Source organism: Scaptodrosophila lebanonensis, unplaced genomic scaffold (assembly GCF_003285725.1).
Source record: "Scaptodrosophila lebanonensis strain 11010-0011.00,11010-0021.00 unplaced genomic scaffold, SlebRS2 tig00000138-arrow-arrow-pilon, whole genome shotgun sequence".
NCBI classification, from domain to species: Eukaryota; Metazoa; Arthropoda; class Insecta; order Diptera; family Drosophilidae; genus Scaptodrosophila; species Scaptodrosophila lebanonensis.
The window spans coordinates 1,363,293-1,384,411 of NW_022060587.1; the positions used below are offsets into that span (position 1 = coordinate 1,363,293).

General features: G+C 39.2%; 2 protein-coding genes across 4 annotated transcripts; both read left to right on the forward strand.

Annotated features, from left to right (window-relative positions):
- Positions 1–86: 86 nt before the first annotated feature.
- LOC115629272 (zinc finger protein 675-like) lies at positions 87–2,380 on the forward strand. 2 transcript variants are annotated; one of them, XM_030525696.1, is made up of 3 exons: positions 87–386; positions 667–878; positions 985–2,380. In XM_030525696.1, exons 2-3 carry the CDS (start codon positions 833–835, stop codon positions 2,328–2,330), a joined length of 1,392 nt encoding a protein of 463 aa, XP_030381556.1. In that variant the 5' UTR covers positions 87–386; positions 667–832; the 3' UTR covers positions 2,331–2,380. The 2 variants fall into 2 exon arrangements, with proteins under 2 accessions (XP_030381556.1, XP_030381555.1); XM_030525695.1 differs by lacking the exon at positions 87–386 and having other exon boundaries at positions 525–878.
- Positions 2,381–3,512: 1,132 nt separating this feature from the next.
- LOC115629286 (fizzy-related protein homolog) lies at positions 3,513–20,972 on the forward strand. 2 transcript variants are annotated; one of them, XM_030525727.1, is made up of 6 exons: positions 3,513–3,814; positions 9,343–9,858; positions 11,262–11,514; positions 19,231–19,464; positions 19,545–19,679; positions 19,758–20,972. In XM_030525727.1, exons 2-6 carry the CDS (start codon positions 9,737–9,739, stop codon positions 20,448–20,450), a joined length of 1,437 nt encoding a protein of 478 aa, XP_030381587.1. In that variant the 5' UTR covers positions 3,513–3,814; positions 9,343–9,736; the 3' UTR covers positions 20,451–20,972. The 2 variants fall into 2 exon arrangements, with proteins under 2 accessions (XP_030381587.1, XP_030381586.1); XM_030525726.1 differs by lacking the exon at positions 3,513–3,814 and adding an exon at positions 8,611–8,754.
- The last annotated feature ends 147 nt before the right edge of the window (positions 20,973–21,119 follow it).

Below are 21,119 nucleotides of genomic sequence, written 5' to 3' on the forward strand. Positions count from 1 at the left end.
CTGTTTCGCTGGCATGGTAACATAAGTACACTTTTTTTGTTGGAAAGACACAATCTGCAATATTTATATTATATATGTAATATTTATATTTATACGGCAGGTGCAGACTTTAACAACGTAGCTTAATGTGAACTGAACTATAAATGTTCATCAAACCACAAACTCCAAAATTATAGGAGTTGAAGTCTGTATGAAATCAAAATTAACCGTTTTTAATGTGCATTGTGCGTGAAGAAAAAAGCTGTAGAAAAATTCTGAGAAAATTTAAGCACCAAGTTAACGAAATGTTGAAATGGAATTACCTGTGTCGGTAATTGTGTGGTAAAGGTTGAAAATTGAGCAGTTATTTTGAATGCTTTAACGTTTATGTTCATATGCAGATAGTGGTGAGCGGTATATTAATTATATATATTTATCTTTCATTTTAGTATATTTAGTATTTTTGTGCCAATTTTCAACGCCATAAGGTCACACTGTTTGTGTACTGGAAGCATTGATAACACAATATTGAAATATACAATTTGTTCTGCGTGGATTAATTGCTAACTTGAAAATGCCACCGGCTCAGCATCGTTGTGGAGATATCATGTGGCAATGCAAACGGCACGTGCGCAGCTTCGCTTTCAAATGTGTCTTCTGTTCGCATTACACCACATCAACTTTCAGGGACTTCAAGGGGCACCTGGAGGCTGAGCATTTGGATAGACTCAGAGATTTTGAGACGGAGGAAAGCCAGCAGAAACAGTCGGCGCCGCGACCTTCACTTTCATCTGGCCGTAGGAGCAGTCGATCTACTTCCAGCGGCGTTAAGCTCTGCGATCCAGTACTGCAAATGCAAAACAACACATTTGTAAACAAGGTGGCGTTGGGAACTCCAGGTATGTTCTTGCATTATGGGACCAGAAACTCTTGCGACCCGAAAATATTTTCGAATACATACCATTCATCCAAATTCGTGACTATATACTCAACTGGATCTTTCAGAACTGCAAACACATTTGCCGATGTTGGACCCTGGAAGTAGTTCTGACTTGGTTGACTTTCCGTCAGACCCGTTAGAGAACATATCATTGCATGGATTTTTGTCAACGAATGAAGATCCAGAGCCAGACATAGATATTGAAATCTCAGAATTTAATGTAAAAGAGGAACTGGAAGAGTCCGAGTCTGCTGCAGGGCTGGAAGCTGAACTTGATTGGTTTGAGAGTAACGACAGCTTCACAAAACTGGAGGACGCAACTGAGGACGATGATGAACTGGTAAAAGATGACGAAAAACAGCGCGGAAAACGTGGCAAACGCGGCAAACGGGGTACTAAGGCGCTTACCAGCAAAGGCTCCGCACTTCCAGTGCCCCAACTAAGTCACGCTCAGAACCGAGCCCTCATCGAGATCTACCGTCGGTGCAATCGAACCTGGGACATGCAGGACTTGACCTATCGCCTGCGCCACATTCGTCAGCAAGCTAACGACAACTTGCTGCAGCTGTGCAGGGATGAACTAAAGCTGCAGATTAACCCGAAGCAGTTACAACGTTACATTTGCCGCATCCGCTACGCCTATACGCAGGAGAAAACGCGACAGCTGCAATGCGAGCGCGATGGGCGCCCGTATGTGCCCATCTGTCCGTACTATAAGCAGATCCAGTTCCTAGAGCAGCACGTCGGACCATTTAAGTGCGAGGTATGCGAGGCAGTGATAAACGGAGTCGATGGCTTCAAGGTCCACAGATCCCAGCATGACGGGAGCATGCCCTTTTTGTGTCCTATCTGCCAACGGGGTTTCTCACGCAGTGACAACTGCACAATACATTTGCGTCGGCACACCCAAGATTTTCATGTGTCCTGCGATCAGTGCGGTAAGCGCTTCGCCAATACGTCTGACATGCAGGTTCATCGGCGTAATCATACCGGAGAGAAGCCATATTGCTGTGACGTGTGCGGACAGCGGTTTCGCACGTCATCCTTCTTCGACAGGCACAAAAGACGGCATGAGCTGCGGCCCAAAGGCAAATGCCACATTTGTGGCAAACACTTCTTTGAGCAATCTGTGCTCAACGACCACATTAAAGCTCATCTAAACGTTCGAGACAAAGTGTGTGACGTTTGCCAGAAAGCATTCACAAGCGCCAAGTACCTGCGCCAGCATAAAGAGATTCATGCCGCCAAGAAGCGTTACATGTGCAAAATTTGTGGTAAATGTTTTGCACAGTATGCCGGACTCAATGGGCACATGAAGTCGCATGGGACGACTATGCGCGAGGCTGCTCAAATGAGCATTGTCTTCACGAAAGATCCTGAACCAGATTTGCCTAGCGAGCAGTGTTGCTAGTTGGTGTCCCTATCCCTAAAGTCCCATTAAAAAGCTTTCTTTGTGATTTACTTAACTGTGTTCACTGTTAAATTCTTCTATGGCTAATCCCCCTTGCATATTTAAGATATATTTGTAAGCATCTCAACGCACTGCTTACAAATGGATTGGAGCATAAACAGCTAATTCGGTAGTCATTCACCTTATTCAGTATTGCTCCCTTTTTCCAATTTATTCAATAAAATAATGTGTGTTCAGTGTGAAAATTGCTTACGACCTTTCACATCAATTTGGGTAATTAGTGTTGCTATCCTGTTAGTATAAGCAATTGAGGACTCCTGTGAAGAAAGTGAGCTAAAAGGAGTCCTGTAACAGATTGATTATATATAACAAATACAGTTACATCAAAAACACACTTGAACGTGACTTTTCTTTGACCTAAATGGATCTAGATGTCGATTTTAGATAATGATTAGGTTCCATTTAGTTTTTACTTGCAAACTTTTTTGAATTAATTAGCTTTACGATGTTCCAGGCTCTTAAAAGGTATTCTACTTTTTTAACATATACAAAATTAATTTATATCTTGATTGGTGTCTTGATATCCGTTGATTGTATCATTTATTTTATAGTTATTTTTTCTTGAATATTAGTCGGAAAATATTTCCTGAGAAAAACATCGCACAATTTATTTTTCAAAATTCGATACGATAAAAGTCTTTAACAAATACTTGACGTTTTCCTACATTGCATCAAGCCAACTGCGGGGTGTTACAAACTCTGACTGATTTCATAAAAACTATTACACTTTAGGTGCAGGATATAATAATTTAGAAAATCATCACATACATAAATATGAATATTATATATAGTATATATTAGAGGGCCATAATATTCGTATTTGCTTTTACAAGCTACACAATGTGTAATTGTATATTTTAAAATATTTTGTGGATGTCTCAGTACATAAATGTTTATTCATCCTTTTTTTCATCACTGAGAAAATTTACGTGATTCGATGTTCTAGTTGAATGAGCTGAACGGCGTCATTATTCAAATAAGGTGGCATTTACCAGCACTGTTAAAAGATATGGTAACCAAAGAATTGGTGGCAGCACTGAAAAGTTTGTGCTAACATTTTTTAGTACATTTCTGTTTCGCTGGCATGGTAACATAAGTACACTTTTTTTTGTTGAAAAGACACAATCTTTGTAATATTTAGCTACGTACTAGAGGATGCGCGCGGTTATACGGCAGATGCAGACTTTAACAACGTTGCTTAAAGTCAACTGAACTATAAATGTTCATAAAACCACAAACTCCAAAATTATAGGAGTTGAAGCAAAACCACCCCTCGTGTATCATTGCATCGAGTAAAAACAAATAGTGTCAATGTATTAGCCGCCGCCGTTGCGTCTCTATGAAATCAAAATTAACCGTTTTTAATGTGCATTGCGCGTGAAGAAAAAAGCTGTAGAAAAATTGTGAGAAAATTTAAACCCCAAGTAAGTTAACGAAATGTTAAAATGGAATTACCTGTGTCGGTACTTGTGTGCTAAAGGTTGTAAATTGAGCAGTTATTTTGAATGCGCGTCGCTCTATTGCTTTACATGCATACATACATACGCATATGTTACAGTTACGTAGCTGCGCATGCATATACACTGGTCGGCACAATTATTTTGACGAACTGTACTCACGACTATCGGTGCTGGTTGTTTTTAGTTTCAAGGAATAACGGTACAATTTTCATACGGGATATAGAGTTCATAGCAACAACAATATGTAGGCAAAATATTTTGTCTATTACTCTTCACACCTTCTTTCTACAAATGACAATGTGAGTTGACTGCGGATTCAGGCACGGCATAAGTATTTTGACCAAATCTTTGTCGCCGTTTTCGCGCACGTTTTGTCAAGTGATACTAAAATAACTTTGCTGTAACCATTTTTGTTGACCTTTCAACATTAAATTCATTCAAATTTGATTGAAAAGTTATAAATACAATGGGAAAAACAGCAGAATTAAATTATGTTGTTAGAGCCTCAATAGTGGCGAAGTTTAATGCCGGCGTAAAACCAAAAGACATTGCAAATGAATATAATTTGTCGCGGCAAACAGTCCACTATCAAATTAACAAATATAAGACCCACAATGACGTCAAAAACTTGCCTAGTTCAGGTGCTAACCGCAAAACAACACCCATTGAAGATCGAGTCCTATTGCGGGAATTTAAAAAAAATATTCATTTAAATCCGCAAGCTGCTGCAGATCAATGGAATAAGTCGACCAAGACTCCAATCAGTGAGCGTACTGTTCGGCGACGCCTAAAAGAAGAAGATTTTAAGACATACAAAGCGAAGGACATACCTTACATATCAAAGGTGAACAAGCTCAAAAGATTGGCTTTTGCAAAGGAGCATCTGCATAAGCCAAAAGAGTTTTGGAGAAGCGTTCTATGGACAGATGAAAGCTCCTTTGAATATAATTCATCAAAAACAAAGATTTTTGTAAGGCTCCCACAGTTTCAAAGACAAAAAAATATCCCCGTATGTCAAAAAGTGAGCCATGGCGGAGGCTCAGTCATGTTCTGGGGATGCATTGCGTACAATGGGTTAGGTGATTTCGTTCCCATCATCGGCTCAATTAACCAGCAACAATATTTGAGTACCCTTAACGAAAACGCATTCCCTTCCGGTGACAGGCTGATTGGAGAATCATTTATCCTGCAACAGGATAACGCCCCATGCCACAAAAGCAAAATGATAAGAGCATTTTTAACCGATGTTGGTGTTACTACTCTGGATTGGCCACCACAAAGTCCGGACTTAAACGTTATTGAGAATGTGTGGTCTCTTGTAAAACGTAAAAGAAATGCGTCTTTGCATAAAACCGAAGAAGAAACTATTTCCGAAGTCACTTCTCTTTGGAAAGAGATACCATTAGAGGTCCTTCAAAATTTAGTGGACTCAGTTACAAGACGTCTTCAAAAAGTTATCGAAGCCAAAGGCGGGTATACATTTTATTAATCTACCATCAATTTCTTATGTTTTGTTTAGTATTAAGCTTTGTTTTTTTTGTTTATATCCATTGTCAAAATACTTATGCCAACCCATGAAAATTACCTTGATTTATAATTTTAAAAGTTCTTATAAAAATATATCCTTTGAATTATTTTTAAGTTTGTAATACCAATATGGAATTGAGAAAAAAAGTTTCCTTTGATATCTTAAACCAATAACCAGTTATTGACAAAAATGTATGATTTTCTTCTCGTCAAAATAATTGTGCCGACCAGTGTATGCGTGTTTGAGTGCATACGCTATAGAACTTGCAGTGGTGATTCGCTCCATCGTAAACAGATCACACATGTATATACATACATATGTATATGCAGGCAATTGACTCCGCCGTATCACAAATTCGAATGCCCCCATGCATGCTGGTGATGCACCTCAGCTGTAAACGATTGCGTTAGTCGAAAACATTGCAAGTACGTTGGCGGGAAACTTTTAGTAACTCCTCGGTAGTCAACGAACTGCTTAGGAGTCGTCAGACACTGTTTCTATAGACTAAGTACAACTGATTTTCATTTAATTGATTATCTTATATGTGTGTTTGCACATACAAAAAAAGATACAAAGATTTTTAAAACGCAAGCGATACCTAACATTTACTTGCATACATACATATGTATGGTAACGTGCATGTACGTATGTATGTAAGAGTGAATATTTTGTGCCCTTGACATTATTTTCGTTTGCTCTGCGCTTCTGGGGGTGGTGCACAATTTTCTCGCATGTTTATTGGGGTTGATGTTGAATGTGATACTCTCACGGGCACTCCATTTTGCCGTGTTTGGGGCAAAAATTGAATTTGTATGTACGTACATATATGTATGTATAGTAGTACTTGTGAAGTATTTTATAATCACATGTTGGTGGTAATGACAATAGCCTTTGATAAGGGCCTACGAATGGCTACGCTCGATATTACATACATACAATGTATGTAAAACAGAAGGTCTATTTATAAAGTATGACTCCAGTAGTTGCATGTGTTCAGTGTGATTGTGCTCTGGATATTTATGGACATTGTTGTCAGAGTTCAAGTACAACATTTTCAGCTTTGTCTGTGGTCTGGTTAGATAGATATCGGGCTGCTTTTTTAGGATATTGCTCGCGGTCTATAAAAAAAACAAATATATGTATGTATTTGTGTATTTTATATACATATGTATGTATATGCATTTCTACATGTGAACATATGTACAAATAAAATGTACATATTTTGCATAGTTTCTTAATACCCCATGTGTTTCTTAATACTACATTTATGTATACATATGTATGTATGTATAATAAGTATGTACGTTAATAAGTAGTTAGTTGTACTTTTAAATCCGGTTCGCAACACGCGCATATCTCTATATTATACCCGCATATGTCTTATGTATGTATATTTATGGTTCTGAGAATGCTTTCAAGAATATCCAGAATATTTCTTACCCAAGAAAAAAAAAATATATAATGGTTCTCAAACCAAGTTTTCGTTATTTCTATGCCGATATAAATTTCACACGCTCTGAAAATCCCAAAGCTTATGTTTCGTTAGAACTTATTAAGCTTGAGTCTACAACGCCCTATTAAGCAAACATAAAATGCAAGTCTAATCGTTATATGTATTATACATACATACATACGTACATCGATATGTCTATATGACACATTTTTTAAACATTAGCAGTCCCTCCTTATCAGAATGTGACATGTTCGTTCAAGCGGCCCACAAGTGGAATGCAAACTCGTAGCATATATGTTTGTATATATGTACATAACTCGCCTACCTATCCACATAAATACATCGATATGTGTGTACTTAACCGCTGAAACGCACTTGTATGTACATACAAACATACATACATATATGCATATGTAAATAATAGCCACACAAACGTACATACATAAATTGGTAAATATGTGCACACACATATTCGCCCAAGTTTGACTCACGTGCCCTGGCAAGTACGAAGTGTTATCAGCCACATAGTGTACCTGTCGGCTGAATCACAGTTACCTGTTTCCGCTGTCGTCGCGTCCTGCAATGTTCCCTTTGCAAATTTTTATCAGCAGGAGCCCATTGCGTTTGGCCGTGGTTTGTGGTCGAGGTCATTCATATGCTAGTTCGATTTTGTGGACTCAGACTCAACCATTAGTGAAATGATTGTGTAGTTTTTGAATTATGACTAATTTCTATACACAGGGTCCTTAAAATATACGTATTGATATTGATAGAAGCAAATAATATTTATGTATTTGTGCACATACAGTGAACGTCAGCTCCTTTGATGCATTCATACAATATGTATGTACGTATCTTAGGTCGCCGGCTTTTGAACCAATTAAGATGAGAAAGTAAAAATGACATTTTAAAAAGTGCAAATTTCTTTTCTACGTAAGTATTTTGTAAATATTTATGTGAAATTGTTTCCTCCTTATGGAACTCCAGGCACAGTCAATCTGATTTAAACGTTATTGAGAAGTTTCAGAGTTTTAAGAAACTTGCATAAAAAGCACAACATTTTTAGTAAAGTAAAGTCAGAACAAAAACTTGTTATTTTCATGAAAAATCGCCTGGAAGATGTACATACAAATTATTATCATTTCTGGGTGAATTAAGGCTGCAAGAAAAAACTGTTTTTTTAATAGAAACACTTTAAAATATTTTTTTTTTTATTATTTTTCGATAAGTTCTTAGGTCCAACAATGACTGGAGTTAAGATGTGTCGTTTTTGGCAATCAAAAGAATAGCTAACCCAGACATCTAGCCTGCTTAAATATAGGATAATAGTTGCTCCAAGTAATATCTTTCGGTCGAATTCGGACCTAATTAGCCTTAAGAAATGTCATATAAATAAAAGGAAAATTTAAAAAGATAGATGAAAATTAATAATAATCATTATTTTATTGGTTTTAGTGCCGTTAAAATGCCTTTAGTTATAACGTGAAAGCCCTGCTGTCATGGATCTAAACGAAATTCGAAAATATATATATACTTTTAAGCTATAGCATTCGTGGAACATAAGTATGTATGTATATAATGAACTGCTGAACTGAATAATAAATATAAATTAAACGATTATTTATTTCAAGATATTTCACTCATCGTTCAATTGAATGAAGTCATTAGGTCTTACATACTTGTACAAGTACATCACATACGTTTTACATATAAACATAAACCAGACTGTTCAACTTCTGTCAATAGTATTCCGACACACGTACACCTGGCCATACAAATATATATATTTTCTATGTTCTGAGCACGTTTTAAATAGAAATTTTTTTACGAAATTGTAATAGTTTTACATACTAATTAACCAGCAGCCAGTAACTACGAGAACCGTAACGCGGAAGTGCTTGCACTGCTGTTATGCTACTCTGAGTAAGTAGTTGAAATAAGTAGGAGCCTTGGCGCGGAATTAGCTTCGAGTGCAGTTTACAACCAAACCCCCAACAAGCAACACTTAACGCCCATAAACTAATTATTTTGCGGCACGACACGCAAGTGCGGCTTAAGACCAGGCCTTTTACAACGTTTTCCCCGTTCACCCTCGTGAGTCGCACAGACTTTTAAAGTGCGATGGGGTAGGTTCTTTATTGTTAGAATATCTTCAGTATGCGCGCCGCATGGTTGCCTAAAAACATCCGAACAACATGACAGGCCAACCAACTGTATCTGTGATTGATACGCCCACCAATGGCCGACGGAGTGAGTCTGATCTAAGACCTGAGACTGGGCCTGATTATCCATGCCCAACGTGTTGCAAACACCAGCAGGGAACCTAAAGAATGGTTTGGTTTGAGGTGCGTGATTAATGAGCCCACTGCTGAACTGTCGACCAAAATAAATTGCAATTTTATTTAAATTAAAAGTTTGGAAAAAAAAGTCCAGACACACAAGCACAAAAAAATAGTAAAACATTTAAATCGATTTAAATTAACGTGTTTCTCTACCTCTTTATCTTTTCAGCGCACTTACTCATACAAATGTGTACCTATATATATATATTTTGTAATAACCAAGAAGCACAAAAACAACGATCACACATACAGCAGTAATAAAAGCTACGACAACAACAAAAGCATTTGCAATAACACCAACAGTAACAGCAGTAGGCGCTCGTACCTATTTTTGGCTTCTTGGATTTTTCTTTCTTTTGGCATTCGACGTTGGGCTTTGGGCTTTAAGCATTGCTTATTTGTCCGCGTTTGGTTTCTTTGGTGTATGTGTGTTACAAAAAGTTGTTTATTGATTGCTGAAAGTATTGGACAACGTAAACGCCGTCTATTGCCATAGCCAGACACGCCAGGAACAACATCAGACATTGAAATCAACATATACCATTGATCAGCGCACCAAGACCATGTTCAGTCCGGAGTATGAGAAACGCATTTTGAAGCACTGCAGTCCCGTTGCCAGAAGTCTATTTGATAACTTAGAGCAGTCCACAACGCCAACGTCGCTGGATCGCTTCATACCATGCAGGTAAGTGTTGCCAACATGTCCGCGGGCCATTCTCGTGCATTGAACCCGTCAGCCCACAGGCAGCAACACTAACACTAGCAGTAACAGCAGCAACAGCAACAACAACAACAACAACAACATGCTGTCTTGGCAAGCTTCCGTTATTTCTGCTACGTCATCTTTTCCGCTTTGAATCAACAACAGCAATTTACTGCTTTGCTTGAGCTGGGAAAATGCACTGCAATGGCTTTGGCTTTGGTTGCGCTTCGTTGCCTACTTTATGCGCCTGTTAGCCAATCTTTAACGGTTCGCCTCATTTGCCGTCCACTTTGAATAGCGATTTCACCATTCATTTAAATATAAGTATTTTATATGAAATTTAAATGAAGTTTTGAGTTAAATTTTAAGTTTTTCAAGTATAAAATACACTACAAGTTGGGAAAACAATAGCACATTGCTGAGTTAGGCATGAGGTATGACAGATATCTGGACATACACCCTTGGTGGTTCTGAAAATTGTGTGAAAATTGTGTTTGCGATTCGCTAATGAATGAATGACCACTTTTCTCTGGTCTCCTCTTCGAAACGATTCTATTGGGTCTGTCGACTGCTCGTTTTTTATTTTTATTTTTTATTTTATTTTTTCTGTAACTCACCCCACTTCGCAGTGCACCCAGGGACAGCTCGATACGGGGACAACAACAAACGATAATAGCAACGATTGTTTATTATTATTTATAGTATGTGGAAGTGCTTTCAGTGCGTTTGATTGCGCTACTCATTGCATGCATAAATAGCTGTTGTGTGACCGAGCCCCTTGCCTTGCCGTGCCTTGCACCGCTATGTTGACAGTGCGGTGCACTGTTTGCCCAAATTCTCTCACACTTGGCCAGCCTCATGGCGGTTTTTGTTTGCAAATTTGAAATTTGACATTCAATATTTTGCACGTTGCACACGTTTTTTTGTGTCTTTTCTGTTATGTTTTACGAGCAGCAGCTTTAAAAAAAAAACATTGCTAGCGTATTTGCATTCGCATAAGTTAGGAGTCCTCGAGTGATTATTGTCGCATATGAGTCAGGTTGGGGAAGGAGGGCGATTCGTTCCCTCCAACATATCACACAATCGCACAATTGAATTTGAACGCGTTTGCATAAATTTATTTTGCAGTTGTTGTTGTTGCTGTAGATTGTATAAATAATTTATATGTATTTGCCAAATTTTTCATGCATGTCTGTGGGATATAAATTTACAGACTCAAATACAGTATGCATGTACGTAGTTGGTTGTCTGCCTTGCAGAAATCGTGCTGCGTTGATCAAGGTGCTCACGATCGTATATAATGTACGATCGCAATAAGTGCATTAGAGTGACCCTCGCGAATCTCACCCGCCCGTTCCTCATGCCCACTTTGAATTTCTTTACAGAGCACACAACAATTGGCAGACGAACTTCGCGTCCATTAATAAGTCAAATGATAACTCCGCACAGACGAGCAAGAAGCAGCGCGACTGCGGTGAGACGGCACGCGATAGCCTGGCCTATTCGTGTCTGTTGAAAAACGAGCTCCTCGGCTCGGCTATAGATGATGTAAAGACGGCAGGGGAGGAGCGCAATGAGAATGCTTACACACCGGCGGCCAAGCGCAGCCTGTTCAAATATCAATCACCCACTAAGCAGGTGAGTAGTCGACTTGATTTCAATTGAGTTGTTGTTTTTGTTGTGTTGTGGTGGGGGGTGGGGAGGGGAGGGGAGGGGTATCCTCTGGTCAGATTATAGTCTGGTCAGATGTCTGGACTGATCGCTCAATTTATGGCATTTTGATGAGCTTTCCTTGTCCTAGTCCAGCAGTAGTGTAGTCGTGCAGCTGCTGCGTACCCCTGGCTCTTGATGTCTAATTGAATTTGCACACTGGGCGCTAATTGAAGAAGCAGTGCAAAAGGCAGCAGCAGTAGTAGTCTGGGGTCTGACCTCCGTCCGGGTAACTTAAAAGCGCTCTCTTTGAAATGCACGCCGAGTTGAATGCACTGTTGGACGGGCAGACCGGGCAGACGGGAAGACAGGCAGACTGCCACAGTCACACAAAGCGATAGCTAGACAACATACAGGGGGGTCCGATCGGGGAAAAGAAGCAGACAATGCGATTGCATTCATTGGGAAGCTGGGCAGAGACCGAGAAAAAAGAGAGAGACAGTGAATGAGTGCCACTCGGTAAAGATCTGCCGTTGCTATCGTCTATTGATGATTATAATTTGTGTGGGCCTTGAACCGGTTATGAAATACAACTGCTAGGGAGGAGGGGGAAACCTGGACATATACATATCCGGACAGTTGCCACTGCTGCTGGGGTGAACACACTTTGTTTGTGGCTGTGCTTTGTTATTGTAGCTAGTGTTGGCATAGCCGGTTCTTTGTCTATTTCCACTTCGATAGATACACAATAGAGGAGAGATACAGAGATAAGTAGATAGAAAAAGAAAACTTGATTGCAGACGAAACAGTTGCCACTTGTTGTCTGGGCAGGTGTCGTGGGCCACTCAGCTTGTCAGCCAGTTTGTGGTCTCCAATTGTCAACTATGTTTGAAGATACTCGAACCAGCCAAAATAAAAGTCGACCCGCCAATACGTTCTCGTACACAAATACATACATATACTGTACGAGTATACATACTATATCTCATGAAAGACTGGCTCATTGTTCGGCGACGGTCTGAATTATGACTTATTTGTACGCTTATCAGATTTATGTTTCTTGAATTGCGCGGACGACGATGACTACAACAGCAACAACAACACTATCAAAAACAAAAAGGCGTCGACACGTTCCCTGAGCGTTTGCTTTGACTAATTTTTGACAGTTGACACGTTGCCAAAGCAATAATGAAACAAAAACAACAACAGCGGCAACTAAAGACAGCACAAAAGGCAATACCAAGTGATCAGCAAACAGGTACACTAGCCCAAATATGTATTTTGACCAACTATTTTTGTAAACAAAAGACATTTAAGTTGTTCTTACCCGGACTTGGGAGAACCTACATATCATGTTTGGTTGTGATATTTTTTAGAAAACTGGGTTTATAAAATCATGAATCTATTAAAGACTAGTGTCGGTATCTAATACTTCCTTTGAAGGTATTTGAAACGGCTGCAAGAAGTAGCACCATCTTTAAATTAAACAAGATAGAATTATATCGAACAAGCCCAACAATGAAATACTCAAAAAAATACCCAACAATAATTTGCTAGAATAATAAGAAAAATAAACCCGCCGCTGCGCTTTTCTTTGGAAAGAAAAAATATATATAATTACAAAAAAAAAAAAAAAAAACGCATGCAAAATGTAATTTTAAAAATTCTGCTGCAAGGGGAGAAAAATCAATAAAATCAAATAAAAATACAAAACTTGGTCGAGTTGGACTTAGCCGTTTCATAAATCTAGGCGTTCATCAAGACTGACGCATGATAGTCTCGCCATGCTAAGAATATATGTATGTCTCAGAGATGGTCAGAGAAGCTTGCTTCATCATTTTCAAGTACAGTGTATAACAAAATTTAAGCAATATAAATACTGAATATTAAATAAACAATAGTCAGCTCAAATTTCGTAGGAATGCGATAAGTTTCAAACGAGGGATTCCTTTTTAAAAGCTCCTCACAATTTACTAAGAATTAACTGAGAACCCTGTGGTGGATAAACGTTTCGGAAAACAAAGTACAATTTTCAGCACTTACTATAAGTATAAGAAGATAACTGTGTTCGTTCAAGAAGATGTGGGGACTAGTGTACATTTGCCAAAAGAAAAAATAAAGGGAAAGAAAACAAAATTGAGGTTCGGTCTGCCAGTCGCACGTCGTCGACTGCTAGCCACCAAGAGCCAGCAATTGCCAACTACTTCAGTGGTCTAAAACGACACTTGAGTCAATAAGCCAGCAATAAATAAAATGCGGAAAAAGAGCCTCGGGCCTGTCACAAACGAGTAGAGCAGACCATAGTTGTGTTGAGCAAAGAACTGAACCGATCCCAAGCCCCAGATATGCGAAAGAGCGAGCGTTCGACACTAATGTGTTTGCAGGCACATATTTGTGACCACTTACTGTTGCCAGAGGTGGCCAAGCGCACCTATTTATTTGTTTTGATTAATGTCCAGACACGGCCAGTGCTTCAGTTCGAGCCCCGCCAAACTGTTGGCGTTTTGCGAAATCAGTGGCCGCTTCATCTACATCACGCCCACACAATTAACGAACGAGCCGCAGACCGCCTCACCCGTCTCCCTTAGGGAAACAAATTTAAATACATAATAAATAGTAATAATTCGATTATTTTCGATCGCAATGGTTTTGACATTTTCGTCATGCGGCACAGTGGACAGCAGAGCATACATGCATATAGACACTATATACGAGTATATATGTACATATACACCTAATTCTGCAAAAATAGGTGATTGGTTCCTTATCTCTAAAAAGGTATATAAAGTATTTAAGCGGACCAGAGAGTTTTCACTGTATATATGCAATTTTTAATTTTCAAACAGTGTTAATCGTGTAAAAACAGAATTAGGGGTTTTTTCACTTAAGCACTTATAGCGAAGTCAACGCTACCGCTAAGCATTTAGTCTAATTCTTGCTCGATCTATTCAATAAAGTGTAAGACCAATAAATTTAGAGAACTAACAAGCATCATTTAATCTTGTCGACTCTTACTATTCTATGGATGTAACAGTTGCTCCCAAAGGTGTTAAAAACCAACATCCAATCTCGATTAATTTATTTCTCTCCACATCTGACGCGTAGGTTCGTCCTCTTTAAATAGAATCGATATAGAATTGATCTATGTTCCTTTTTTATACAAAGCTGTGAAATGCACATCACAATATAACTTTGTTGAAAGTGACGGTGGACGTATAATTATATTTACTTTGTTTTGTGATGAGATGTTTGTTTTTTGTTTTATTGGATCGGGTTCGCCGACATCCGAGAGAAAATTCAGCATAACTAAATATACATATACATGATTGAGTACATGATTGATGGCAGTATATAAGAATAATGTGTCAAATGGCTTTGAGTAAATACTCTCTCCACACGTAGCTGTGTTACTGTCAGGAGGATTCAAAATAGTGCTCCTAATACCTGTTTATCGCAAATTAAGCGGATATTTATGTGGATTTCATATTACTGGGTCATAATGCTGCACATACATAAGAGAAATGATTAACACTTTTGTTTCTTTTGTTCTGACTGCTCGTAAGAAAAGAAAGCAATCGTTAAATGAATGCATCCGGTAAAATATTAATTTGAATGCATGGTTTGCGTACAACATTGTGTTTTTAAATTGCTTTTAGACAAACTTTTTAAAGTAGATATTTCTAAATTTGTATTCCAATAATTTTATTAGTTAGGAAAATAATCGCATCATTTTCAAAATTCAAAGTTTGCAAGTTGAAGATTACGGAGAAATCTAAAACATCCTTATATCTATAGGATATCTTTCTGTTTGTGCCACCTGATAATCCCTTTTATAAAAAAAGATTAGTTTTTATTAATTCGTTTGCTAAATGATGCCATTTTAAAAAATTATTGGACCAATGTGCATTCATTTGTCCACCTGCTGGTGGCTCACCTGTTAGCTTGGCTTTAGCTTTTTATTGGTTTGTTTTATTGTTATTATCATTATTAATTTATGCAGCTGACAAAGCCACATTACCATATACAAGTTTATGTATTGGATGATGGCCCCAGCGCCGGCTTTTTTTTATTGTGTCAGTGGAGATCAACCTCCACTTTTTGGTACTTTCTCTGCCCCTCTCTTAAAACATTTGTGTACCGATCACAACACGTTCTTCTGACTGTTTTGCTTTTATTCATGAGTAGTCACCATCAGCCGAAGCGCCGCCCACTAAACGAAGCTCACAATACAAAAAAAAAAAAAAAAAAATACAAGAAAATTATCTTTGTTCTTCACTGCGCCTCCTTCTCTACGGCTATTAGCTGCTAGCTATATGTATACCCTATTATGCCCGCACTATCTATTTTGCTTTTAGAAAACATTATTTGTCTTTATTTGTATTTAATAATTCATGTTAATCATTCGCTAATGAGTGGTGTAAGGCCTTCAGGCACAAAAACAAGATTTTATATACAAGTACTCTCACTATATAATATAGGGGCAGACATTATCTGAGAAAGAGAGTTTCCGCTCGACAGCTTTAAAACTTTGTAGGACTAAATAAATAAATCAGACCGCCGGAGACGATATTATTCTTTAATCTTGATAACATCAAGAAAAGTTACACATCAAAACAAATATACTGTTTTTAGTGAAGGGTATCGCAAGAAATTTATCCGGTTCGAAAATGTCTGTTTTGCTTTTTTGCGATCGGGTTAAGTCAGTGATTGGTTGCATTGAAGCCATTTCGTTCTTCACGAGGATGGGAAGCCGAAGAGTCCACATCGTCTAAAGTTGTCGAGTCTAGGCCACAATTCAAAGACTAGTACACATGTGTTTGAGCACAATTAGAAAGGTAGTCGGTCGGACGCTACAAAAGCAAGAAGGGGAAGAGAAAACGATGACAGACTCAAATACCCCAAAAAAAAAAAAAACAAAAAACTGACAAGCAGCAAGCCAAAAAAGTCAACTGAAGTCAACCTCTGGAGATTTAATCGCAAAAACAGCCGCCGGCAACAATCGTGCAACGCATTGGATTTCCTCTTTCCATTTTTCATCCGAACGTTCGCACCATTGGGTTTCTAATGGGTCTACCCAGTCAAGAATGGACTGAAGCCCGAGCCCGACCCGAGCCGAGCCTAGGCTGCCCGCCGGCACTTGGGCATCGGAAAGTATTTAAATTTAATGGCAGTTGTTTGTACGCTTTATGGCAAGTCCAACTAATCCAACTGCCACCATTATTCCCAGAAAAGCAGAATCAAAACAAAGCACGTAGTCGTCAGCAGAGCCATTGCTTGTAATGTGCTTGACCGCGGCCGGCCACTGCCAAAGTGGACCGTGGACTATTAGAGACAAACACATATGCGCGAGTCTTAGCTCGGGGGCTTAACATTGCGGTTTCGGAATTCAATTATAGAGTGCGTGTCGGTGGTGACGGCATGCCATAACATTAGGAAACGCTCGGGCATTCCAGTAGGAGGAGAGTCGTTGTAATTAAGCCGCTGCTTCAGAGTTCAGTTTGTCTGCCAGTCTGTTAATTGAATTAAGCTTTAATTTGTTAAACGAATTAGAGGCGGCACTAAGTGAACTCCCGCTCACTCTTTGCCACACCCATCCGTTAAGCAGAACTTTCGTGGAACCCCTCTTGTCATACGTGTATGTCCGATATATTCCCGGTCGCTTATCTCGAGCAAACCGACAAATGGGTTGACTTGAGTTGTAATTTCCTGTATGAGCTTCTGTTTACCTTTTGACCACTCGGCTCCACTTGGACTGTGACTGATACTGTTACATTAAAACATATACAAAATATATACATACATACATACACTGTCACTGCGTGACAAACGATTGACCAACGAGTACTCTACTTTTTGCACGCCTCTGTGCGTGGCACGAATGCATTGGCAATTTGCGTAAATTTCGAAATCCACAGATGCGTTGCGTAGTGTAAGGGCCTATAAGAAGATAGGGGAGTGGAGAGGCAGGCCTACGCATACGCTTAACACACTTCTGCTCGCATTTGCATTTCCTATGCAAACACACACGATGGACTCACTTAACAAAAAAGTGCGTGCCAAATTTGTGATAAATTTGAAAAAGTTTGGTGTGCGGAAGTTACGCGGACCGGCGGACCGGCGGACCGCATCAGCCCCGACGGCCGCGGTCGCTCTTTTTAGCAACACGGCGCTAATTGCCCCAAGTACAAGCTCGTACAAAGCTCGACTACTACAAACAGTAAGCAGCAAGAAATAACAAATGCCAAAGCTACGATTTGTTTTGCCAATTTGGAAATCTGGCGCTTGGGCGCTTATAGCGCAACTGGAACGGAGCCAGCCACTATATAGTAGAAATCAATATAAAACACCTCTTAACGAGGTATGTATGAGACTTGATGGCGAAAATACGACAGCACCTCAACAAATTTATGATATTTATTGGTGAACATATGCAAAATATGATCCTAAATCAGTACATACTTGTATGTGTAGTATTATATCGTAAATCACACTGAATAAAGTAATATTTAAAGTGACGCAATGTTTCTAGGATGATTCAAAACCTGTTAACGAATGTTTAGCTATTTTTTTACACCTTGGGCTACATTATTGGCGTTTTCCCTATCTTTTTTGCAAATATAATATAGCCTATGTTAACCGGAGATAGTGTAGCTTCCGAACAGTGAAAGAATCCTTTAAATCGGTCCAGCAGTTTAAGAGCCTTTTCAATTCAAATAAACAAATAATCAAATCATCCCTCTTCTTACTATTAGTATCGACATATAAATATATAAAAATATAGAAGTATTTCATGCTAACAACTATTCGCAGTTTAAATACTCTGCCAAGGGGGTTATAAAATTCAATAATGTAATTATTATTAACACCTGGATTGATCAAATATGAAATCAATTGAAAATAAGATGAAACAAAAGAACAATTTCATGACTTTTCAAAAACAATAAGCCTATAAAAAATAGCTTAATTTTCCTCTTAAGCTACTAAATATTGACTCAAATTTGGTTTTAAAAGCCGATTTAATTTTCGCTTATCTAAATCAGAGTACAAATTCCGATTGTTCCGTCTCAAATATTAGTGTAGTGTTGTAACACCATGTGCTGTGGCTTTCGATACAACGTGGACTACGGTTCATGGACGCGAAGTCCAAATGGCTAGTCTCTTTGCAACAAGGGGGTATGCATCCCGAGTTTCAAATGGCATTAAAGTTATCTTCACAAAATCAAATAAATATTCAGATTGTGACGTCCGGGTTTTATAAAATTGTTTTTCCACGTTGCATTCCAAAAGTTTCCTTCTAAGTTCAACTATAATTATACTTTTCGGCATATTTAAAAAAATGATTTTGAGCTCTCTCATATCCTGAAACGCTGTTAGATAAGATAACCTAAACTTGTTCCGTTTCCTAACATTGCTGCACTACAATAGTCATACATACATACTTGTTTATAACATACATAAGGGTGATCGGTGGAAAAATCGCTCAATCCATTCATCATTTTCTACATGTAGTGCTGCAACATAATCTCTTCACTAGAATTGGATTATTATAGGAATGACTAATTAATTATTAATGTTAGTTGAACGACTGTTGTAGAGAAAACGCCTATTATAGGCTCTTTTTATGTCTATTTTGGGGAAATTTCTTTCTTTACGAATGTTAAGCTTGCATTGGTAATAGCTTTCTCTTTGTTTTTTTCATTACAGGACTACAATGGGGAGTGCCCTTACTCACTTTCCCCTGTCAGTGCCAAGAGCCAGAAGCTCCTACGTTCGCCGCGTAAGGCCACACGCAAGATCTCACGCATACCTTTTAAAGTGCTTGATGCGCCCGAGCTGCAGGACGACTTTTATCTGAACTTGGTCGACTGGTCGTCACAGAATGTGCTGGCCGTGGGTCTCGGCAGCTGTGTCTACTTGTGGAGCGCGTGTACTAGTCAGGTGAGTGCAAATCACCCATCGAAAATATGCATCTACAGCTTTAATATAAAAAACTCCAAATATTCACGATTATTTTGCAGGTGACACGACTGTGCGATCTCAGTACGGATGCCAACACCGTGACGTCGGTATCGTGGAACGAGCGGGGCAACACAGTCGCAGTGGGCACACATCACGGCTACGTGACCGTATGGGACGTGGCAGCCAACAAACAAGTAAGTAACCGTATAAGCCAATCCCTCTATTCTCTCAGGAGCACTCGGCCATAGTAACAATGTGAATTTATTCTGTAGATCAACAAATTAAATGGACACTCGGCGCGGGTGGGTGCACTTGCTTGGAACAGCGATATTTTGTCGAGCGGGTCGCGGGATCGTTGGATTATTCAGCGTGACACTCGCACACCTCAGCTGCAGTCGGAGCGACGACTTGCCGGGCACCGACAGGAGGTGTGTGGACTCAAGTGGTCGCCGGACAATCAGTACCTGGCAAGCGGCGGCAACGATAACCGCCTGTACGTGTGGAACCAGCACTCGGTTAATCCGGTGCAATCGTACACGGAGCACATGGCCGCTGTGAAAGCGATCGCCTGGTCTCCGCATCACCATGGCCTGCTAGCCAGCGGCGGCGGCACTGCAGATCGATGTATTCGCTTCTGGAACACGCTTACCGGGCAGCCCATGCAGAGTGTTGACACGGGATCGCAGGTGTGTAACCTTGCCTGGTCCAAGCACTCGTCGGAGCTGGTCTCCACACATGGGTACTCGCAGAACCAGATTCTCGTTTGGAAGTATCCATCGTTGACGCAGGTAGCCAAGCTTACAGGACACTCCTATCGCGTGCTCTACCTCGCTCTTAGTCCAGATGGCGAGGCGATTGTCACTGGCGCTGGCGATGAGACACTGCGTTTCTGGAACGTTTTCAGCAAGGCGCGCAGCCAGAAGGAGAACAAGTCCGTGCTGAACTTGTTCGCCAACATCAGATAGACGCGATGGCGGCGCACTAGACTGAATATTAAGAGGCGTGGCGTAAGAGTCAACCGATTAACTAAGCAAACAACAACAAAGAGAAACCACTTTTTAGCGTTATGTGGGGCTTATTACACACACTCATATATATATACATATATATTTATATCTATATATATACATACAGAATTACTAGATTTTTGATAAAATTATTGTAAATCGTGTGGGTTATCTCTGAAGGAAAAATTATAGTTAAAGTTACGCAGTTATAACTTGTGTTCGCTCTCTGCGTAAAAACGAAACCAAATAGCTCCAGGCTAATCAGTCCAAGCCGTGGGCTAGTCCCAGCACATCCCTTTTATCCACTTATTGAGATAAATGTATGTATGAATCATATGTAAAGCAACAGCGATTTCAGTAGTTTTGACCCATTAAGTTAGATATCTATATAGTTTGCTTACAATTACTATTATTCAAAAGTCATTAATTAACGATTATACACTCATGTCCTCTAAAAATTAAATACATTTTAAGAATATATTTTTTGTAAGTAGGTAATTTTAACTATTAGCAAATTTCGCTGTAGAAACCGAATTATTTAACCACAGCACAGTTCAGTTAGTCAAAAGAATAATCTGATTAGTTAATTGTATTGTATTCTACCCATTTCTGTGCATACTTGCTAGG